The sequence below is a fragment of the Hyperoodon ampullatus genome (genome assembly GCF_949752795.1).
Source record: "Hyperoodon ampullatus genome assembly, chromosome: 12".
NCBI classification, from domain to species: Eukaryota; Metazoa; Chordata; class Mammalia; order Artiodactyla; family Ziphiidae; genus Hyperoodon; species Hyperoodon ampullatus.
Window position 1 is genome coordinate 17555230 of NC_136925.1, and position 25181 is coordinate 17580410.

The window sequence follows — 25181 nt, forward strand, 5'->3', positions numbered from 1 at the left end:
TGAGAAGAAAATCAAATTGGCAATTTCTGTAAAAGAAGAGACAAAAGTATATGAAATACATTTTGGTTTCAGATTCTCTATAAATGCCATTCTGAAATTTTTCCTATCCTTAAACTTTCAGCTATCACTCACTTTCTACAAATGGAAGAATTATATTTCTTCCTATGTAGACTTCCAACTGAAGATTTTACTATTTAGAAATGCTAAACATGATATCAAACATCACTCCTAAAAACTCTAAAACAACTGTGCCCTCATAAAATCGATTGACAATTTGATTTTTGCTGTAAGTGGTCAAATAAATTTCCCACTCAGATGGGATAATTTTAGAGACAAAGAAATGATACAAATAGAGCTTCTTTAATCTGAATGGCTCCTGACAGTCTCACTAATGAAAAGAGAAAAGGGTTACTGAAGCTTCCTCACCTTATATTTATGCATCTATTTATGCTTTCTTAGGTGCTGAATTTTTTAAAAGTCTGGATTCCTTCCCATCTTGCCTTTGTGGTTGAGGGTGTGGACTCTGGGCACAGGCTATTGGAGTTCATATCCTGGTTGTGCCACTTACTAGCTGTGTGAGGCTTCCACAAGACCCTTAAGATTTTGGTGCCTCAGTTGCCCCCTCTGTAAAATGGTGGTAGTAATGGTGTTACCTCATTGGTTTTGGTAATTAAATGAGTTACTATCTGTAAAGCACTTAGAAGTTGTTCACTCTAAGAACTATGTAAGTCTATCTTATTTTATTCATTACAATAACGTAGCAGTGCTAAATATTTGTTAAATCCTTAAAGCTTTTGTTGTAATTACAAACTTTTACAACTGGAGTGGAGGAAGCAGTGTGGATACTCCAGCTTCATCTAGGTCACTGTTCCAAAGTAAAGAGACTGATATACACTGTGCTGTGTAGGCACATGGGCTTTCATTGAAGAAGCTCGGTTAATGAGCAGAGGAAAGACGTTTTTAAAATTTTTTATTTCTTTTCCTAAAATATATTTGCTTAATTAAAGACATATTTCTTTAAAATTTATGATGTCATCAGAAATTTATTTATTGTGTTGTAACATGAAATACACCAATGGACAGGTGATATATACCATTTAGATTATTATCTATCATCCTTTATATTAGCCAGTATACAATGGAAACTAAAGTTTTCAAACGATCTTGGGCCCTATTATTTGAGAATCTAACATCATTTTTTAAAAAAAATACTTGTATATAGATTACAATTATAGCTGTTTTGCAGACAAAATTATTCATAAGTCATCTAGACTCAAGTAGAAGGTACAACTTACCTTTAATTCTGTCTACTATCTAGGAGGCAATGTGGTACGAATATCAAGTTAATTTTGTGAATCTTAAATGACTCCCCTAGAATGATTCTTAACAAACCTGAAACAGGAGTAGATAATACAGATTACATTCTAAATCAGGAATGTGGTTAGAGAACACTAAATTGTTTGGTGTGTAAATTGTGTGAAGGGGTCTAACTTTATCAGAAAAAAATTATGAATATAAATAGTTACTTATGGGTGAAGATGTCTGACAGTAGATGTTTTCAGTCTTTTATCTAATAGAAAGAAGGCACTGTGGCTATGGTGATTGACAGGAGTATAGAGGATATCACCAGAAACTAGGTCATCATAAAAATTTGATTTGGTATAGCATAAGAGAGTATTTGTTCTTTGGCAATATATACTTAATTCTCATAATAGAAATGTAACATTTTTTCCTAGATAATAAATTCCATTTTTCTCATATATCATTCATTCATTCAACAAATGTATACTGATCTCTTATTATGAAATAGGCAGTGTTCCAGGTGCTCAAGTTACAAAATAGAATCTAACTTCTAGGATGCAAACCCTCTGCTATGTGAAACTGTAGGAATTCACAGCTTAGGTGGGAGATATAAAAACAGGTAAAATACAGTAAAACTTGATGAGCACTATATAGTTATATGAAAGCCAGAGGATAGAGTGACTAACTGTACATAAATTAAATAAGATCTCATCAAAAAAAGAAAAATCAAATAAATACAATGGAAAGAACTGCTTTATGAAGAAAGAATGTCAACAATTTATTCAATTCTCTATGCCCTCATTTTCATATTTTTAATTTTATGTTGGAGTATAGTTGATTTACAACGTTGTGCTAGTTTCAGGTGCACAGCAGAGTGATTCAGTTATACATATACCTACATTCATTCTTTCCCCATGTAGATTATCACAGAATATTGAGTAGCATTCCCTGTGCTCTATACTAGGTCTTTGTTGATTATCCATTTTATAGATAGTAGTGTGTCAATGTCAATCCCCAACTCCTAATTTATCCCTCCTCCACGTGGGAGACAGGGTGGGGTGTGGACGCTGCTGAATGGAAGAGAGCACAGCCCGGCCATCAGACCTACTTCCTCGTCTTGCTGATTATCTATTTTTATGGGTTTACAACTTTTCTAAGAACTTTTGTATACAAAGGAACTTTTTTAAAAAGTAATTTCCCCTTTATATTTAATCCAAAGAAGAAGGATCTCAGGCAATTTGGAGTTTTTGGTTTTGGCCTCGTTTCTAAGACTTTTTTCCTCTTTGTTGACTTTGGTGTTCGGGCACACCCACTGCTTCGGACTCCTGAGGACCTTCTGGGCACCCACATTAATGAGGCAGCCACCTGGAGAGTCTGACTTGGCTGTCAGCAACACACTGCTCCCATCCTTCTCCACTGTTGCATCCGGCCCCCAGGGAAGGGGGAAGACCCTGTGTCCAGCAGGTGTCCTGAATAGCTGTGGGTGGGGGAGCTCTCCCACGTGAAGTGACTTCCCCCCAGGGCTTCCCGGCTGCCCCTACGACCTGGCAGCGGCGACCGTGGCCACCGACCTGCAGAGTGGCAGAGTCAGCACGTCTTGCAACAGAGCAACCCGGCTCTCCTACCCTGGAGGGAGTCGGAGGAGTTCAGTGATCTCCTGGACCTGGACTTTATCCTCTCCAACTCGCTGTCCCATCAGAAGCCAGTGGTCTCCACCTTGTCGTCGGCATCAGCCTCATCCTTGTCCTCCCCTTCGAGCAGCGGTCCTGCCTGTGTGCCCTCCACCTGCAGCTTCAGCTGTCCAGGCCAGGCTGGGGGCGACCCAGGCTTGGCTCCAGGCAGCAGGGGCGGTGGCCTGCTCTATGACTGGGAATCTGCACCCCCTGTGACAGCTCCCTTCAACCTTGCAGACATCAACCACGTGAGCCCCTCTGGCTGCTGCGTGGCTGAGCTCCTGTGGCCGGAATTGGACCCAGTGTACAATCCGCGGCAGCAGCCGCAGCAGCCAGGTGGCTTGATGGGCAAGTTTATGTTGAAGGCGTTGCTGAGGGCCCCTGATCATTGGTGTTAGCAAAGGCAGCCTGGTCGGCAGCCAGTTGGTGGTGGCGGTGCCTTACAGTGGCGGGCTGCCCTGCTTGTGCCCCAAGATCAAGCGGGAAGCTGTCTCCTCATGCATCCTGTCGGTCGGCCCCTAGAGGCCCACTTGGTCACTGGACCCCCTCTCAGCAATGACCACAGCTGCCAGCGCACAACTTTCCCCTGGGGCGGCAGCTCCCCAGCAGGACTACCCCGACCCTGGGTGCTGAGGAACTGCTGAGCAGCAGTCATCCTGCCCTGCCACTCCCCCAGGCTTCCATCCCCACCCAACTACCCTCCCTTCCTTCCCTACCAGGTGCAGCCGCAGGTCCCACTGCTCCATTACCAAGAGCCTATGCCACGCAGTTCCTGCATGTGGGAGGAACCTGAGCCAAAGAGGGAAGAACGTCGTAGCCCCGGAAAAGGCTGGCCACTCACACCTGGGATTATGCAGGCTGCGGCAAAACCTACAGGAAGAGTTCTCACCTCAAGACACACACACCTCTGAGCCCACCCAGGTGAGAAACCTTAGCACAGTGACTGGGACGGCCATGGGTAGAAATCTGCCCTCTCAGATGAACTGACCAGGCACTACCGCCAACACACCGGGCACCACCCCTTCCAGTGCCAGAAGTGCGACCAAGCATTTGCGAGTTTGGACCACTTCAACTTACACATGAAGAGGCACTTTTAAATCCCAAAACAGTGGGTATGACCCACCTTGCCAGAAGAGAATTCAGTATTTTTTACCTTTCACACTGTCTTCCCAGTGAGGGAAGGAACCCAGCTGGAAAGCACTACAATCATGGTCAAGTTCCCAACCAGTGAACTTGTGAATGGATAATCAGGAGACCTGAGGAAACCAAATGACAAAGGACAGTTGGGGTCTGTGACTGGATCTTCTATCATTCCAATTCTAAATCCAATTTGAATATATATTCCTGGACTTCAAAAACACCAAGGGGGTGACAGGAAGTGGTGGGTATCAGGGTACAAATTAGATCAGTGAGTGTGGGGGAGGGAAAACCAGAAAGCCTTGAATTGTTTCAATGCAATATAAGCATAAAGATCACCTTGTATTCTCTTCTAAAAGCCATTATTACAATCTTAGAAGAAGAAGAAGAAAGTCAGGTACAGAAAATGTGTTTTAATAGCCTAAACAGTGGTGCTTGGTGAGTCTTGGTTCTAAAGGTGCCAAAGGAGGCCAAATTTCTCCAATTGCTGCATACTTTGACAAGAAAATCTATTTTTGTCTTCCAGTCTACATTTATGACCTAAGTCAGGTAAATACACCTGGTTTACTTTAACCTTTTTATGCAGAGAGTCTGTTATGCACTGTGGTTTCAGTTGGGCAATAATTTGTACAATGGCTCATTCCCAAATATGCCTTAAGCAGAAATTTTTTTTCTATATAGTTCCTTGCCTTAATAAACATGTAATATAAATTTTTAAAAAAGCGAAAGAGAGGCATGGACATATATACACTACCAAACGTAAGGTAGATAGATAGTGGGAAGCAGCCGCAGAGCACAGGGAGATCAGCTCGGTGCTTTGTGACCACCTGGAGGGGTGGGATGGGGAGGGTGGGAGGGAGGGAGATGCAGGAGGGAAGGGATGTGGGAACAGATGTATATGTATGACTGATTCACTTTGTTATAAAGCAGAAACTAATAAAAAATAAAAATAAAAAAAATGATCTCACTGCAATTTATGTCAAAGTGTTCTGCCTATATTTTCCTCTAAGAGTTTTATAATATCTGGTCTCACATTTAGGTCTTTAATCTATTTTGAGTTTATTTATGTGTATGGAGTTAGAGAATACTCTAATTTCATTCTTTTACATGTAGCTGTCCAGTTTTCCCAGCACCACTTATTGAAGAGACTGTCTTTTCTCCATTGTATATTCTTTTCTCCTTTGTCGTAGATTAATTGACCATAGGTGAGTGGGTTCATTTCTGGGCTTTCTATCCCCGTCCATTAATCGATATTTCTGTCCCTGTGCCAGTACCATACTGTTTTGATTACTGTAGCTTTATAGTAGTGTCTGAAGTCAGGGAGCCTGATTCTTCCAGTTCCATTTTTCTTTCTCAGGATTGCTTTGTCTATTCGGGGTCTTTTTGTTTCCATACAAATTGTAAAATTTTTTGTTCTAGTTCTGTGAAAAATACTATTGGTAATTTGATAGGGATTGCATTGAATCTGTAGATTGCCTTGGGTAGTATAGTCATTTTGATGATATTGATTCTTCCAATCCAAGAACATGGTATATCTTTCCATCTGTTTGTGTCATCTTTGATTTTTTTCATCAGCGTCTTATAGTTTTCAGAGTACAGGTCTTTTGCCTCCTTAGGTGGGTTTATTCATAGGTATTTTATTCTTTTTGATGCAGTGGTAAATGGTATTTGTTTCCTTAATTTCTCTTTCTGATCTTTCATTGTTAATGTATAGAAATGCAAGAGATTTCTGTGTGTTAATTTTGTATCCTGCAACTTTACTGAATTCATTGATGAGCTCTAGTAGTTTTCTGGTAGCATCTTTAGGATTCTCTATGTATCATGTCATCTGTAAACAGTGACAGTTTTACTTCTTTTCCAGCTTGGAATCCTTTTATTTCTTTCTCTTCTTTGATTGACATGGTTAGGACTTCCCAAACTATGTTGAATAAAATGGTAAGTGTGGACATCCTTGTCTTTTTCCTGATCTTAGAGGAAAGCTTTCAGCTTTTCACCATTGAGTATGATGTTAACTGTGGATTTGTCATATATGGCTTTTATTTTGTTGAGGTAGGAAACTTACATATGCCCACTTTCTGGAGAGTTTTTATCATAAATGCATGTTGAATATTGTCAAAAGCTTTTTCTGAATCTATTGGGATGATCATATGGTTTTTATTCTTCAATTTGTTAATGTGATTGATTTGTGGATATTGAAAAATCCTTGCATCCCTGGGATAAATCCTACTTGATCATAGTGTATGCTCCTTTTACTGTATTGTTGGATTGGTTTGCTAGTATTTTGTTGAGGATTTTTGCATCTCTGTTCATCAGTGATATTGCCCTGTAAATTTCTTTTTTTTTTTTTTTTTGTACTTTTGTCTGGTTTTGGTATCAGGGTGATGGTGGCCTCATAGAAAGTTTGAAAATGTTCCTTTTTCTTCAATTTTTTGAAATAGTTTCAGAAGGATAGGTGTTAACTCTTCTCTAAATGTTTGATAGAATTCACCTGTGAAGCCATCTGGTCCTGGACTTTTGTTTGTTGGGCGTTTTAAAATAACAGTTTCAATCTCAGTACTTGTGATTGGTCTGTTCATATTTTCTATTTCTTCCTGATTCAGTCTCGGAAGATTGTACCTTTGTAAGTATTTGTCCATTTCTTCTAGGTTGTCCATTTTATTGGCATATAGTTGCTTGTAGTAGTCTCTTATGACCCTTTATATTTCTGGGGTGTCTTGTAACTTCTCCTTTTTCATTTCTAATTTTATTGATTTGAGCACTCTTCCTTTTTTTTTTTGATGAGGCTGGCTAAAGGTTTATCAATTTGTGTATCTTTTCAAAGAACCAGGTTTTAGTTTCATTGATCTTTTCTATTGTTTTCTTAGTCTCTATTTCATTTATTTCTGTTCTCATCGTTATGATTTCTTTCCTCTACTAACTTTGGGTTTTGTTTGTTCTTCTTTCTCTAGTTGCTTTAAGTGTATGGCTAGGTTGTTTATTTGAGATTTTTCTTGTTTCTTGAGGTAAGAGTGTATTGCTATAAACTTCCCTCTTAGAACTGCTTTTGCTTTGTCCTAAAGGTTTTGGATCATCGTGGTTTATTTTCATTTGCTTCTAGGTATTTTTTATTTCCTCTTTGATTGCTTCAGTGATCTATTGGTTGTTTAGTAACATGTTGTTTAGCCTACATGTGTTTGTGTTTTATACAGGTTTTTTCTTGTATGAGATTTCTAATCTCATAGCATTGTGGTCAGGAAAGATGGTTGATATGACTTCAATTTTCTTAAATTTACTGAAGCTAGCTTTGTGGCCCAGGATTTGGTCTATCCTGGAGAAGGTTCCATATTCACTTGAAAAGAATGTATATTCTGCTGCTTTCAGATGGAATGCTCTATAAATATCAATTAATTCCAACTGATCTAAAGTGTCATTTAAGGCCTGTGTTTCCTTATTGATTTTCTGTCTTGATGATCTGTTCATTGATGAAAGTGGGGTGGTAAACTCTCCTACTATTTTTGTGTTACTGTCAGTTTCGCCTTTTATGGCTGTTAGCATTTGCCTTATATCTTGAGGTGCTCTTATGTTGGGTGCGTATATATTTACAATTGTTATATCTTCTTCTTGGATTGATCCCTTGATCTTTATGTGGTGTCCTTCTTTGCCTCTTATAACAGTCTTTATGTTAAAGTTTACTTTTTTCTGATATGCATGTTGCTACTCCAGCTTTCTTTTGATTTCCATTTGCCTAAAATACCTTTTTCCATACCCTCACTTTCAGTCTGTAGGTGTCCCTAGAGCTGAAGTTGTTCTCTTCTAGACAGCGTATAGATGGGTCTTATTTTTGTATCCATTCAGCCTGTCTATGTCTTTTGGTTGGAGCATTTAATCCATTTACATTTAAGGTAATTATCAATATGTATGTTCTTATTACCATTTTGTTAATTGTTTTGGATTTGTTTTTGTAGGTTTTCCCCCTTTCTCTTTTAGTCTGTTGTCTTGTGATTTGATGGCTATCTTTAGTGTTGTGTTTGTGTTGCTTTTTCATTTTTGTGTGTGTATCTATTGTAGATTTTTGGTTTAAAGTTACCATGAAGTTTTGATAGAGCAGTCTATGTACATACAACATTGTTTTAAGTTGCTGGTCTCTTAATTTCAAGTGCATTTCCAATATCCTGCATTTGAACGCTCCTCTTCTCACAATTGCTGGTTTTGATATCATATTTATGTGTGGATGATTTCTTACCTTTACTGTATGTTTGCCTTTCCTGGTGAGCTTTACCATTTATAATTTTCTTGTTTCTAGTTGTGGGCTTTTCTTTTCTGTCTAGAGAAGTTCCTTTAGCATTTGCTGTAAAGCTGTTTTGGTGGTGCTAAATTTGCTTAGCTTTTGCTTGTCTGTAAAACTTTTGATATCTCTCTCAAATCTGAATGAGAGCCTTGCTGTGGAGTACTCTTGGTTGTAGGTTTTTCCCTTTCATCACTTTAAATATATTGTGCCACTCTCTGTGGCCTGCAGAGTTTCTGCTGAAAAATCAGCTGATAGCCTTATGGGGAATCCTTTGTATGTTTTTTGTTGCTTTTCTCTTGCTGCTTTTAGTATTTTCTATTTTTTGTCAATTTGATTAATATGTGTCTTGGCATGTTCCTCCTTGGGTTTGTCCTGTATGGGACTCTTTGTGATTCCTGGACTTGAGTGAGTGTTTACTTTCCCATGTTATGGAAATTTTCATTTATTATCTCTTCAGATATTTTCTCAGGTCCTTTCTCTCTCCCTTTTCCTTGTGGGACCCCTATAATGTGAATGTTGGTGTGTTTAATGTTGTCCTAGAAGTCTCTTAGACTGTCTTCATTTCTTTTTTCTTTATTCTGTTCCACAGCAGTGATTTCCACCAATCTGTCTTCCAGCTCACTTATTCATTGTTCTGCCTCAGTTATTCTGCTATTGATTCCTTCTAACATATTTTTCATTTCAGTTATTGCATTGTTCATCTCTGTTTGTTTGTTCTTTAAATCTACTAGCTCTTTGTTAAACATTTCTTATATCTTCTCCATCTGTGCCTCCATTCTTTTTCTGAGATCTTGGATCATCTTTACTATCATTATTCTGAATTCTTTTTCAGGCAGATTGCTTATTTCCACTTCACATAGGTGTTCTGGTTTTCTTTCTTTTTTTTTTTTTTTTTGCAGTACGCAGGCCTCTCACTGTAGTGGCCTCTCCCATTGTGGAGCACAGGCTCCGGACGCACAGGCTCAGCAGCCATGGCTCATGGGCCCAGCCGCTCCATGGCATGTGGGATCCTCCCAGACCAGGGCACGAACCCGTGTCCCCTGCATCAGCAGGCGGACTCTCAACCACTGCGCCACCAGGGAAGCCCCATGGGGTTTTATCTTGTTCCTTCATCTGGGACATATTTCTCTGCTATCTCATTTTGTCTAGTTTTCTGTGTCATGGTCTCTATTCTGCAGGCTGCTGAATTGTAGTTCTTCTTGCTTCTGGTGTCTGCCCCTTCATGGGTGAAGTTGGTCCAAGGGCTTGTGCAGGCTTCCTGGTAGGAGGGACTGGTTCTCACTGGTGAGTGGAGCTGGGTCTTGTCCCTCTGGCAGGCAGGGCTGTGTCAAGGCGTGTGTCTAGAGGTGTCTGTGGGCTCAGGAGGACTTTATGCAGCCTGCCTGATGGGTGGGGCTGTGTTCCCACCATGTTGCTTGTTTGGCCTGAGGTGTCCCAACCCTGGAACTTGCAGGCTGTTGAGTGGGACCAGGTCTTGGTGCCAAAATGGTGACCTACAGAAGTGATCATGCCTAGGAATATTCCCTAGGGGCTTCCACAACCAGTGCCCTTGCCTCCCACAGTGGGCCATAGCTGACTCCCTCCTCCCCTGGAGACACTCCAAAACCTGCAGTTAGGTCTGGCCCAAGGTCCTATGGAGTCCCTGCTTTTCCCTGGGTCCCAGTCCATGTGAAAACTTGTGTGCACACTCCAACAGTGGAGTCTCTGTTTCCCCCTGTCCTGTGGAGCTCCTGAACTGAAACCCTGCTGGCCTTCAATGTCAAATGCTCTGGGGCTCCTCCTCCTGATGCCAGACCCCAGGCTTGGGAGCCTGATGTGGGGCTCAGAACTCTCACTCCTGTGGGAGAAACTTTGCAATATAATTATTTTCCAGTTTGTGGGTCACCCACCTGGCGGGCATGGGATTTGATTATATTGCAAAAGTGCCCCTCCCTACTGTCTCATTGTGGCTTCTTCTTTTTCTTTGGATGTAGAATATCTTTTTTGGTAGGCACCAGTCTTTTTTTGTTGATGGCTGTTCAGCAGTTCGTTGTGATTTTGATGTTTTCATGAGACGAGGCGAGCTCAATTTGTTCTACTCTGCCAACTTGTCTCCAATCATTAAAGTTATAAATGCCCCTGGTTTAAAGAGTTAAACAGTTCTTTGTTCCACCTCTTTTTCTCCTCCAAAGACATCCATTCTCAATTTCTTTAGCTAGATCTTTTGTTTGTACTCAATATGTCTAAAAATTGTACTTAAATTACTATTTATTCATCTGTAATTGTTTGGCATTAACTACTGACTTCTCACATTGGATAAATGAGGATTTAGCTCTTTTCCTCCCTCCTCCCTGAATGCACATGCACACTTTCAATTTTCCTAATCATCCTAATAAAGTATTGTGATTTTAGTAGAACAAATATTTAGTCTTTACATTGTAAATGTAATTCACAATTGTAAAGCTATCCACAGTTGAGCCATGTAGTATTATTATATGATAATTTTTCCTTGCCCATATAACTTTTTCTTTTCCATGGAGTTGATAGGCATAGAGTAGTATAATTAAATAGCTTAGAAATCCTACTAGAAGATTAAAGGAAGAAAGGGAATTTTAAGGGAATTTGGAAGACTGTTGCAAGCCAGTGACCACTTAAGAAAAGAATCCAGTAACCTAGCAACATTTTTACCTTGAAGGAAGGCCAGGTGCATTTAAGCACCAGGCACACTCAAGCCACAAACCCTGATAATTAAAACACATGACAATAGATATGGGGTCTGAATCTTGTTACATGAAGTCAGGGGTTAATGGTCCTCGAAGAGTAGAATCTCTGCATGTAACCAAGACAGGAATACAGGTGAAAGGGGAAAGAAACTAGGTGAAAGGAGACATTATACCAAAACCTGGGATGAATCACCATATTTTAGTATACGTTACCACCATTTTGTTAATATACCTATGATTTAAATAACACCATGACAGTCCCTGTTATATGATATAGAGTCAAAGGAGGAACTAATGACATAAGCCTTGATGTCTACCCAAAAGTGAGGAAGAAGGGAGTCTTCTCCCCTCCCACTTTTTCTTTGATTTTGAAAATGTAACGCTCTTTGTTCTTAGGGCTACACTCCCTTGCCTACCTGCTTGTATCTCTCACAAGCATCCCTCGCTAATAAACTCATTTTTTGCCTGTCACTTTTCCTCTTGCTGAATTCTCTCTGTGCCGAGACAAAAGAACCTGAGCTTCAGTAAGTCCTGAGAACAGTTGTGCAGTTTCAATCCAAGGACTGTGGGTTTGAGTTCCCTTCTATGTCAGAGACTGTGGGTTCAAGTCCCAATCTGAAGTGCAGCTAGCTTCAAGTCCTATCCAAGGTGTGTGGTTTCAGAGTTAATAATTGTCTTTTTTTCCTAGTTGCTTAATATCCCATATATATATTAGAAGCTCAATCTCAATTATTTCCCAACATTCATGTACAAGAGGTATTTTATTAACTTATTCTTCTTGTAAATTATTTCTTGGGCTTTTGTCCTGAACATACCTGATAGTACTTTACTGTTTATAAAAGTAAAGTACTATCATATGTGTCATTCAGCTGTCATTCTGAGATTTCACCTTATCAGTTTCCTGGGGATTCCCTTTACTCTCCACCATTTGGATCTCCTGTTACTTGGTTTTATGGTTTTCCTCTGTATTGGTTTCCTATTTCAGAGAAACCTATCTTTCATCATTTTTTTGAGAAAAGTATACGAGTGGTATGTGAAACATGTCTTCATTTTTCTCTTCACTTGATTGTTAGTTTTGACTCAGTATAGAATTATGGGTTAGACAATTTCCCACATGATTCTGAAATTCTTTCTCCATTGTTTCCTAAGTTCCAGTGTTGCTATAAAGAAGTCTGAGTTCATTCTGATTCCTCATCCATGGTATGTGCTAGCATTCTGAAATTTTATGACAGTGAGTCTTGTATCAATTGTAATCTACTTAGCTAGGTTTTCAGTGTACCATTTCATTCTGGAAACTCTTGCCCTTCAATGCTGGGAAATAAATATTTTTGAAGATTTATTTCCCTCTATTTTCTCTCATCTTTTTCTGAATCTTTTATTATTCATATGTTGAACCTCCTGGATTGGTCATCTTTTTCTTTTTTAATCCCTTCTCTCTTATTTTCCATTTCTTTGTTTTATTTCTCTTATTTTTGGAAAGTTCTATGTGGTACACTGCATTGTTTCCTGGTTTTTCTCACTAATTATGTGGGAATAGCTTTCTGAATTTTGTTAAATATTTGGTACAATTTGTCTTACTGCTTTATTCCACCCAAATCTTTTTTCTTTTGTCCCCATTTCCATTTTCTTTTCTCTCTTTTTGCTTACGGTTTTTTGTTAACTTTTTTTTTGAAAGAGGCAAAAGTAAGTAAGTGCATGTATTAAGTTTGACATTTCTCCCCAAAAGACCTCATCAACATTTTTAAGAAAAGTTTATAAAGGTAAAAGATGTATTTTATCCTAAACAATCAGGTAAGAAAATTGGTTGGTTAATCAAGAAAGTCAGCAGAAATAAGGAATCATAAAAAAAAGTAAGGGACTTCCGGGTAAGATGGCGGAAGAGTAAGACGCGGAGATCACCTTCCTCCCCATGGATACACCAGAAATACAGCTACACGTGGAACAACTCCTACAGAACACCTACTGAACGCTGGCAGAAGACCCCAGACCTCCCAAAAGGCAAGAAACTCCCCACATACCTGGGTAGGGCAAAGCGGAGAGATTCCCGCACAGAGGAGCGGTGCCGAGCGGCACTCACCAGCCCGAGAGGCTTGTCTGCTCGCCCGCCGGGGCGGGCGGCGCTGGAAGCTGAGGCTCGGGCTTCGGTCAGAGCGCAGGGAGAGGACTGGGGCTGGCGGCGAGAACTCAGCCTGAAGGGGGCTAATGTGCCACAGCTAGCCGGGAGGGAGTCCGGGAAAACTCTGGAGCTGCCGAAGAGGCAAGAGACTTTTTCTGCCCGCTTGGTTTCCTGGTGCGCGAGGAGAGGGGATTAAGAGCGCTGCTTAAAGGGGCTCCACAGACGGGCGCGAGTCGCGGCTGAACGCGCGGAGCCCAGAGACGGGCGTGGGACGCTAGGGCTGCTGCTGCCGCCGCCAAGAAGCCTGTGTGCGAGCGCAAGTCACTGTCCACACCGCCCTTCCGGGAGCCTGTTCAGGCCGCCACAGCCGGGGTCCCGGGATCCAGGGGCGGCTTCCCTGGGAGAACTCACGGCGCGCCTCGGGCTAGTGCAACGTCACACAGACCTCTGCCACTGCAGGCTCGCCCCGCACTCCGTGCCCCTCCCTCCCGCCCGGCCTGAGGGAGCCAGAGTCCCCGAAGAGGCTGCTCCTTTAACCCTGTCCTGTCTGAGCGAAGAACAGACGCCCTCCGGCGACCTACACGCAGAGGCGGGGCCAAATCCAAAGCTGAGACCCAGGTGCTGTGAGAACAAAGAAGAGAAAGGGAAACCTCTCTCAGCAGCCTCAGAAGCAGCGGATTAAAGCTCCACAATCAACTTGATGTACTCTGCATCTGTGGAATACATGAATAGACAACAAATCATCCCAAATTGAGGAGCCAGGAGTCAGTGCTGTGCTTCTGAGGTGGGAGAGCCAACTTCAGGACACTGGTCCACAAGAGACCTCCCAGCTCCACATAATATCGAACGGCGAAAATCTTCCAGAGATCTCCATCTCAACACCAGCACCCAGCTTCACTCAACGACCAGCAAGCTACAGTGCTGGACACCCTATGCCAAACAACTAGCAAGACAGGAACACAACGCCACCCATTAGCAGAGAGGTGGCCTAAAATCATAAAAAGTCCGCAGACACCCCAAAACACACCACCAGACGTGGACCTGCCCACCAGAAAGACAAGATCCAGCCTCATCCACCACAACACAGGCACTAGTCCCCACCACCAGGAAGCCTACACAACCCACTAAACCAACCTTAGCCACTGGGGACAGACACCAAAAACAACAGGAACTACGAACCTGCAGCCTGCAAAAAGGAGACCCCAAACACAGTAACATAAGCAAAATGAGAAGACAGAAAAACACACAGCAGGAGGAGCAAGATAAAAACCCACCAGACCTAACAAATGAAGAGGTAATAGGCAGTCTACCTGAAAAATAATTCAGAATAATGATAGTAAAGATGATCCAAGATTCTATTTCCCAGATCCATAATCTTGGAAATAGAATAGACAAAATGCAAGAAACAGTTAACAAGGACCTAGAAGAACTAAAGATGAATCAAGCATCGATTAAAAACACAATAAATGAAATAAAAAATACTCTAGATGGGATCAATAGCAGAATAACTGAGGCAGAAGAACGGATAAGTGAGGTGGAAGATAAAATAGAGGAAATAACTGCTGCAGAGCAAAATAAAGAAAAAAGAATGAAAAGAACAGAGGACAGTCTCAGAGACCTCTGGGACAACATTAAACGCACCAACATTCGAATTATAGGGGTTCCAGAAGAAGAAGAGAAAAAGAAAGGGACTGAGAAAATATTTGAAGAGATTATAGTTGAAAACTTCCCTAATATGGGAAAGGAAATAGTTAATCAAGTCCAGGAGGCACAGAGAGTCCCATACAGAATAAATCCAAGGAGAAATACGCCAAGACACATATTAATCAAACTGTCAAAAATTAAACACAAAGAAATCATATTAAAAGCAGCAAGGCAAAAACAACAAATAACACACAAGGGAATCCCCATCAGGATAACAGCTGATCTCTCAGCAGAAACTCTACAAGCCAGAAGGGAGTGGCAGGACATAATTAAAGTGATGAAGGAGAAAAACCTGCAACCAAGATTACTCTACCCAGCAAGGATCTCATTCAGATTTGATGGAGAAATTAAAACGTTTACAGACAAGCAAAAGCTGAGAGAGTTCAGCACCACCAAACCAGCTTTACAACAAATGCTAAAGGAACTTCTCTAGGCAAGAAACACAACAGAAGGAAAGACCTACAATAACGAACCCAAAACAATTAAGAAAATGGGAATAGGAACATACATATCGATAATTACCTTAAATGTAAATGGACTAAATGATCCCACCAAAAGACACAGATTGGCTGAATGGATACAAAAACAAGACCCATATATATGCTGTCTACAAGACACCCACTTCAGACCTAGAGACACATACAGACTGAAAGTAAGGGGATGGAAAAAGATATTCCATGCAAATGGAAACCAAAAGAAAGCTGGAGTAGCAATTCTCATATCAGACAAAATAGACTTTAAAATAAAGACTACTAGAAGAGACAAAGAAGGACACTACATAATGATCAAGGGATCGATCCAAGAAGAAGATATAACAATTGTAAATATTTATGCACCAAACGTAGGAGCACCTCAATACATAAGGCAAATACTAACAGCCATAAAAGGAGAAATCGACAGTAACACAATCATAGTAGGGGACTTTAACACCCCACTTTCACCAATGGACAGATCATCCAAAATGAAAATAAATAAGGAAACACAAGCTTTAAATGATACATTAAACCAGATGGACTTAATTGATATTTATAGGACATTTCATCCAAAAACAACAGAATACACATTTTTCTCAAGTGCTCATGGAACATTCTCCAGGATAGATCATATCTTGGGTCACAAATCAAGCCTTGGTAAATTTAAGAAAATTGAAATTGTATCAAGTATCTTTTCTGACCACAATGCTATGAGACTAGATATCAATTACAGGAAAAGAGCTGTAAAAAATAGAAACACATGGAGGCTAAACAATACACTACTTAATAACGAAGTGATCACTGAAGAAATCAAAGAGGAAATTAAAAAATACCTAGAAACAAATGACAATGGAGACACGACGACCCAAAACCTATGGGATGCAGCAAAAGCAGTTCTAAGGGGGAAGTTTATAGCAATAAAATCCCACCTTAAGAAACAGGAAACATCTCGAATAAACAACCTAAAGCAATTAGAGAAAGAAGAACAAAAGCATCCCAAAGTTAGCAGAAGGAAAGAAATCATAAAAATCAGATCATAAATAAATGAAAAAGAAATGAAGGAAACGATAGCAAAGATCAATAAAACTAAAAGCTGGTTCTTTGAGAAAATAAACAAAATTGATAAACCATTAGCCAGACTCATCAAGAAAAAAAGGGAGAAGACTCAAATCAATAGAATTAGAAATGAAAAAGGAGAAGTAACAACTGACACTGCAGAAATACAAAAGATCATGAGAGATTATTACAAGCAACTCTATGCCAATAAAATGGACAACCTGGAAGAAATGGACAAATTCTTAGAAATGCACAACCTGCCAAGACTGAATCAGGAAGAAATAGAAAATATGAACAGACCAATCACAAGCACTGAAATTGAAACTGTGATAAAAAATCTTCCAACAAACAAAAGCCCAGGACCAGATGGCTTCACAGGCGAATTCTATCAAGCATTTAGAGAAGAGCTAACACCTATCCTCCTCAAACTCTTCCAAAATATAGCAGAGGGAGGAACACTCCCAAACTCATTCTACAAGGCCACCATCACCCTGATACCAAAACCAGACAAGGATGTCACAAAGAAAGAAAACTACAGGCCAATATCACTGATGAACATAGATGCAAAAATCCTCAACAAAATACTAGCAAACAGAATCCAACAGCACATTAAAAGGATCGTACACCATGATCAAGTGGGGTTTATTCCAGGAATGCAAGGATTCTTCAATATACGCAAATCAATCAACGTGATACACCATATTAAAAAATTGAAGGAGAAAAACCATATGATCATCTCAATAGACGCAGAGAAAGCTTTTGACAAAATTCAACACCGATTTATGATAAAAACCCTGCAGAAAGTAGGCATAGAGGGAACTTTCCTCAACATAATAAAGGCCATATATGACAAACCCACAGCCAGCATCGTCCTCAATGGTGAAAAACTGAAACCATTTCCACTGAGATCAGGAACAAGACAAGGTTGCCCACTCTCACCACTCTTATTCAACATAGTTTTGGAAGTTTTAGCCACAGCAATCAGAGAAGAAAAGGAAATAAAAGGAATCCAAATTGGAAAAGAAGAAGTAAAGCTGTCACTGTTTGCAGATGACATGATACTATACATAGAGAATCCTAAAGATGCTACCAGACAACTACTAGAGCTAATCAATGAATTTGGTAAAGTTGCAGGATACAAAATTAATGCACAGAAATCTGTGGCATTCCTATATACTAATGATGAAAAATCTGAAAGTGAAATCAAGGAAACACTCCCATTTACCATTGCAATAAAAAGAATAAAATATCTAGGAATAAACCTACCTAAGGAGACAAAAGACCTGTATGCAGAAAATTATAAGACAATGATGAAAGAAATTAAAGATGATACAAATAGATGGAGAGATGTACCATGTTCTTGGATTGGAAGAATCAACATTGTGAAAATGACTCTACTACCCAAAGCAATCTACAGATTCAATGCAATCCCTATCAAACTACCACTGGCATTTTTCACAGAACTAGAACAAAAAATTTCACAATTTGTATGGAAACACAAAAGACCCCGAATAGCCAAAGCAATCTTGAGAACGAAAAATGGAGCTGGAGGAATCAGGCTCCCTGACTTCAGACTATACTACAAAGCTACAGTAATCAAGACAGTATGGTACTGGCACAAAAACAGAAAGATAGATCAATGGAACAGGATAGAAAGCCCAGAGATAAACCCACGGACATATGGTCACCTTATCTTTGATAAAGGAGGCAGGAATGTACAGTGGAGAAAGGACAGTCTCTTCAATAAGTGGTGCTGGGAAAACTGGACAGGGACATGTAAAAGTATGAGATTAGATCACTCCCTAACACCATACACAAAAATAAGCTCAAAATGGATAAAAGACCTAAATGTAAGGCCAGACACTATCAAACTCTTAGAGGAAAACATAGGCAGAACACTCTATGACATAAATCACAGCAAGATCCTTTTTGACCCACCTCCTAGAGAAATGGAAATAAAGACAAAAATAAACACATGGGACCTAATGAAACTTAAAAGCTTTTGCACAGCAAAGGAAACCATAAACAAGACCAAAAGACAATGCTCAGAATGGGAGAAAATATTTGCAAATGAAGCAACTGACAAAGGATTAATCTCCAAAATTTATAAGCAGCTCATGCAGCTCAATAACAAAAAAACAAACAACCCAATCCAAAAATGGGCAGAAGACCTAAATAGACATTTCTCCACAGAAGATATACAGACTGCCAACAAACACATGAAAGGATGCTCAACATCTTTACTCATTAGAGAAATGCAAATCAAAACTACAATGAGATATCATCTCACACCAGTCAGAATGGCCATCATCAAAAAATCTAGAAACAATAAATGCTGGAGAGGGTGTGGAAAAAAGGGAACCCTCTTGCACTGCTGGTGGGAATGTGAATTGGTACAGCCACTATGGAGAACGGTATGGAGGTTCCTTAAAAAACTACAAATAGAACTACCATATGACCCAGAAATCCCACTACTGGGCATATACCCTGAGAAAACCATAATTCAAAGAGACATGTACCAAAATGTTCATAGCAGCCCTATTTACAATAGCCCGGAGATGGAAACAACCTAAGTGTCCATCATCGGATGAATGGGTAAAGATGTGGCACATATATACAATGGAATATTACTCAGCCATAAAAAGAAATGAAATTGAGCTATTTGTAATGAGGTGGATGGACCTAGAGTCTGTCATACAGAGTGAAGTAAGTCAGAAAGAGAAAGACAAATACTGTATGCTGACACATATATATGGAATTTAAGAAAAAAAAATGTCATGAAGAACATAGGGGTAAGACAGAAATAAAGACACAGACCTACTTGAGAATGGACTTGAGGATATGGGGAGGGGGAAGGGTAAGCTGTGACAAAGCGAAAGAGAGGCATGGACATATATACACTACCTAACGTAAGGTAGATAGCTAGTGGGAAGCAGCCGCAGAGCACAGGGAGATCAGCTGGGTGCTTTGTGACCTCCTGGAGGGGTGGGATGGGGAGGGTGGGAGGGAGGGAGATGCATGAGGGAAGGGATATGGGAACAGATGTATATGTATGACTGATTCACTTTGTTATAAAGCAGAAACTAATAAAAAAAAGAAAAAGAGTAAATATTTTATGTCATGAAGAACCTAGGGGTAAAACAGGAATAAAGACACAGACCTACTTGAGAATGGACTTGAGGATATTGGGAGGGGGAAGGGTAAGCTGTGACAAAGCGAAAGAGAGGCATGGACATATATACACTAGCAAACGTAAGGTAGATAGATAGTGGGAAGCAGCCGCAGAGCACAGGGAGATCAGCTCGGTGCTTTGTGACCACCTGGAGGGGTGGGATGGGGAGGGTGGGAGGGAGGGAGACGCAGGAGGGAAGGGATGTGGGAACAGATGTATATGTATGACTGATTCACTTTGTTATAAAGCAGAAACTAATTAAAAAAAAGAAAAAGAAGAGTAAATATTTTAAACATATTATTTTAAATTGAGTTGTATAATTATACATTTGTTAACCAACATATTGAATTTAGAACAATGCCTTTTTTTGAGTATACATCCATTGGTTTGAATCTCATATTGTCTTTCTTGCAAAAAACCATTATCATAGTGCATCATATAAGAATAATATAAGATTTTTTGGGTTTGTTTGTTTGTTTGTTTTTTGGATGCTAGATCTTAAAACCCATTGTAAGACAATCTGAAAGAGAATTCCAATTTAACAAATTGTCTTAATTTTTTTTTTACATTTGTATTACCCAAACGGAATTCAACAATTTGTATTTGACATATACTGCTATGAACTGATCTCTCATATATTGGATTAGTGCCCTTATGAAAAAGACTCCAGAGAGCTCCCTCACCCTTTCTGCAAAGTTAGGACACAGTGAGAAGACAGCCGTCTATGAATCAGGAAGCTGCCTTCCCCAGACGTTGAATCTGTTCTTGGTCTTGAACTTTCCAGGCTCCAGAACTGTGAGAAATAAATTTCTATTGTTTATAAGCTACCCATTTTATGGTATTTTTGTTAGAGAAGCCCAAACTAAGACATGTTATTTTCAAGTCTTTCTAAAACATTCAGCTTAGATTTGAAGAAATGTTAAATATCTTTCTTCATATTAGTTTGCATAATATTTAATTAAATTGCATGGAAGCAATAACCAGCACAACTATGATAAACAATTGTGAACATAACCACAGTCAATATACAACTAGACTGGTGGGAGGAGAAGCTGGGCGGGGGGGACTGTTAAAACAGTTAATCTTGAGGTTTAGTGCAGGAAGAATCAAATTATAATGAGGGGCTAAAGATAATTTGATTAGTAGGTTAGATGATGGTGTACAGGCCCAATGAGTAAAACAGTGTTGGAAGGATGCTCAGTGAGTAGGTTGTCACTAGAAATGAGAATCTCTGAATTAAGATCTCTCTGACTTAATAATGTGCAGTTTATGCCTCTATTGGGCAGATAAGACAGCTCTTCATGACATGAAAAATCTTATAAATGAAGGATAACTAAGTTCTAACAACTTAGTAAGATCTAATGGTTTATCTGATTTATTTGTCAGAAATGTACCAACTCCGTGTTTTATGACACAACAATTTTTCCATTTTATCTCAAATATTAGAATTAGGATTAGTTATTAATTTGGAGGGTTAGGAAAAAGTTGTGGATGTGGATGCAAACTGTATTTAGATTGTTGTGTTTTATGTAAATAATATTGATTATCTGGCAACTTCAGGTATAAGTTTTTACTTCATCTTGGTTCTACAAAATAAATAGATGCATTATTAAGTTTTATAAAGAGAATCAGCATTTAGATTGGATGAAAAACAACCAAGTGAACAGGTAAATAGGTTAATTTTAAGCTTTTTAAGTTTTAAAAGGGAAATGAAAACACTTTCAAATACTCATTTTTGTAATTAAGAACAGAGATAAAAATTTCTCAGCAATATAGCAACTGTTGTACACAGTATGTTTGAATTTTATATTGCAGTTTGATTAGAAAGAAACAAAGAGGGTAAACAGAGGAGATATTGACATTCATAAGGTAGGAAAGAGAGACAACTGGAACAATGATCAAAGAAATAAAGGAAAAGGTAGAGTTGATTACAACAAACATAAAATAATGACTATGCAATTGCAGAGATAGAACAAGAGAGTCAGGCTCAGCTGACCAGTTGGAGTTGGGCCTGGACTTTCTTGGGCCTAGACGCCCTGGAAAGGAGTGATCAGCTGTGAAGACTGTACATCACACAAGGAGGAGGGTACAGAAGGTTTGACTGGATTCAGAGAAAGCCTCCTACCATCCCCCATTAACTGGACTTGAAGTTGTGGTTGAAGGCAGCGAACTCCCTTTGAGAAACCATTTCCTATTTCCTCTGACTGAGTTAGGATTGTTTCTGAGACCATGTAGAGCAGCTTGTAGATGATTTCTGGGCTCATTGTGGACAGCTGGAATGGCTGGGGTTCTTCAGAGACTGACATTTGGAGAATTGAAAAGGCTAAAGAAAGATGACAGTAGTAATACAACACAGGACCAGAATTAATTTAGATACTAGAAGTGATGCTAGAAAGGAAAATAAAAATAGAAATTACAAATAAGTAGATCTTTGCCATCAGTAAGAATCTGGGTCACTTACAGGTGTGTTTTTCCAATTGTGTTTTTGTCTGTGGACTTCGGTAGCATAGTTGTCTAATAAATATTTCATTATCTCAGTCTAACAATAGATTTCATTCCAGAATACAACTGTTATATAACAAAACCAGTATGTTGCAGAAAATGTTGATCAACCCAGTTTTAAGCTTTGTATATCCTTTGTTTGGAGGGAGTCAGGCATAAATGAAAATTCATCATTAGACTTTTCTAGTGCATTTCTAGTGTATTATGCCTTGGGCATGACACATCAGTTTGGTGCTTATCTTTTGTTACCTGTCAGACCCCTCTGGAAAGAGCCTGTATGCAATTCATCATCTGCAGTGTTTGTTTTGGGTATACATATAAATACATGTTGAATGCATTTGTTGGGGATACTGTGGTTTCCACAGCCAACTTACATAAAAATGTGTGAGATGAATGAGGAAGGGGACCTTCTGAAGGAGGTATGAAGTTAATAATTAACGTGTTTTTTATCAAAATACTGATAGCAAAGTTTTTATTATTCTATGTCAACTGTTTGAGTGCCAGAATGAATAAGGACTATGTGATTACACTAGTTTTATGTCTACACTGGGGAAGTTTATGAAGAACCTCGCTACTACACATTGAGTTTATAAATGTAATAAAAACTAAATTCAGAATTAGCATTAGGAAAGCATATTTAGCTTGATGAATCATTTAAAATAACTTCATTAGGCACTGAGTTTGAAGCATAAGTATGATATAAAAATGTTTATACCAATTTTGGTTGTCATTGAGAGAACAATCTTTGTTTTCTCAAAGTTTTTGTTTCATTCAGACAAAAATGCTTTGAGTTTAAATGACTAAAGGTAAGAAGCCATTTTCTAATTATATTTGAAATGCACGTCATTTTACATAGTGATAACCACTCATCCGTTTTAGATATTTAAACAACTCAGTTGTCAACATGTTGCATTTCTCATTACTTCTTAATGTGTATGTACCCAGCTGTGACTCCTGTTATTCTCACAGACCATTCTGAAAGTCTAGAATGTAGACTGGGAGGTATGTTGTGGTCAAGTCTGGGAGTATGTGGGTTTTCATTGGTTGAAGTTAAGAAAATACAGTGTAAGAAACATGCCTACTCTGTGTGAGCCACAGTGGTAGACCAATGCACTGTGTTTGAAATAGTGGCAAATAGAGAATAGACTCCTCCATCTGGTGGGGAAGACAGCTTAAAACCTAAGGAAGCAGGACTTGCCTGGTGGCGCAGTGGTTGAGAGTCCGCCTGCCGATGCGGGGGACATCGGTTCAAGCCCTGGTCTGGGAGGATCCCACATGACGTGGAGCAACTAGGCCTGTGTGCCACAACTACTGAGCCTGCGTGCCACAGCTACTGAGGCCCGTGTGCCTGGAGCCCATGCTCCACAGCGAAAGAGGCCACCACAGTGAGAAGCCCCCGCACCACAGCGAAGAGTAGACCCCGCTCGCCGCAACTAGAGAAAGCCTGCACACAGCAATGAAGACCCAACACAGCCAAAACTAAATAACTGAATAAATAAATTTATTTTGAAAAAGATAAAAACACCTGAGGAAAAATAGGGTAACTGCTGTGTATAATGAGCATAAGCAGTGTGCTTTGGGATGGAGACAAGTACTTTCCACAAGGGAACTGGTTTACACTGTGTGAAGAAGGGACCCACTGTGGAGTGGCTGTGGCTTATCAAGTAGTGTCCTGTCATTGTCAGAGGCATCAAATGATAGACATGTGTAAGAGAACAAATTAGTCTGAAAGTAAACTTGTAGCTGCAAATGATGGCTTAGAGAAAGAAAGTGATTAGTATACACATAATAGCTTTTTGAAATTTTGATTTCTAACTATTTAATTTCTTCTTGGGTTAGGTTTTACTACTCCTGAGCCCATGGCAGAACTGTATTTTCTCCCCCACCTTCCACAATTTTAAGGATTCCAGGTGACCCAGATTTTGTGAAAATATATGAGTCACACTCTCCCCAAGACCAGTCTAGACCAAATGTTGATAGTTCACTCTTAGGAGAATACAAAAACCAACAATATGATTTTAAAGTACACAATTTTTACAACAAAAGATATATTCTGCCTTTTGGGAAAAAGTTCCTTTGTAACTGGGATGGACATTATATTTAATAGATGTAGTAGATGTAGTAAAGGTGAGTCTTGGTGTCCACTTGACCCAACTCTTCATTGAGTAACCTCCTCTGTGCTTTCCTGCCTAGGGTCATATTTCAGAGAGAGAATGAATATGGGAGGAGCGGGGGAGATGGTGTGTGATATCCTTTTCCTGTTAACTGATGTCTAGAAAAGGACAGTGATTGTGTGCTGTACCAGACACTCTGGTAAAGTAAGCAGCAGCAGCACGAGGTTAACAAAGACCTGATGGATTCAGGAGGGTGTCAGAGTCTTTAGTAAAAATGAACTGTTATTAACCTTAGATATGGTATGTCCCTAAAGAATATTTTACTGACATTCCCTATTCCAATGTCATGAAGTCATGCATTCAGCCAAATTCTTATCAGTGGTGAAAAGAAAATAGATCAAAAACACATTCTTATTCCTCAAAATACACCCTATGGGTGTATGACATTGTGAAATTGAGGAAAGTAGCAGCACATCAAGTTATCAAAATTAAAATCTATCAAAAACCTTGAATGCGGCACTGAGTTGCATGATATGCCAAGAGACCTGGGTAAGATCTACTCTCTGCCATGTAGATGCTTATGGCTCAATACAGAAAACATCCACCCAGGTGGACACAAAAGGCTGAGCCTTCCACATTGAAATGTGGAAGAGAAATGGGTGCCAGTTGGGGTGAGGCCAGAGGCTTCTCATCCTCTGCAGCCTCTGTATGTGTCAGCAGCAAGCGTGGCACCAGGGGAGGCTGTAACTGACTGAGGTCGCACTCAAGGCTAGAGATTTACCTACCCAAACTTACCCTACTTTTCCTGCTCTATGCTACTGTGTGTGCAAGTTTATAAAGACTTCATGATTCTATTTTTATATTTTAAATGTGTTTTGTCTTTTAGGATTCAAAGTCTTGTTTTCAGATTTCAAGGTTTTTATCTCATTTTATACTTACGTTCATTTGCCTCAAATGTACCTC

The 25181-nt window shown here is 39.6% G+C and overlaps 1 protein-coding gene and 1 pseudogene across 2 annotated transcripts in view; both read left to right on the plus strand.

Annotated features, from left to right (window-relative positions):
* Positions 1-2654: 2654 nt before the first annotated feature.
* Positions 2655-4072, plus strand: LOC307061103 (Krueppel-like factor 4; annotated as a pseudogene). The gene has a single exon. The product of its transcript is annotated as a Krueppel-like factor 4 (transcript).
* An 18421-nt stretch (positions 4073-22493) lies between these two features.
* LGSN (lengsin, lens protein with glutamine synthetase domain) overlaps positions 22494-25181 on the plus strand; it is a gene marked incomplete at both ends in the record, with an annotated part of 29337 nt that continues 26649 nt past the window's right edge. Inside the window, one exon of the mRNA XM_079716136.1 lies at positions 22494-22523. Coding sequence (XP_079572262.1) covers positions 22494-22523 — 30 coding nt within the window. The remainder of the gene's footprint in view (positions 22524-25181) is intronic.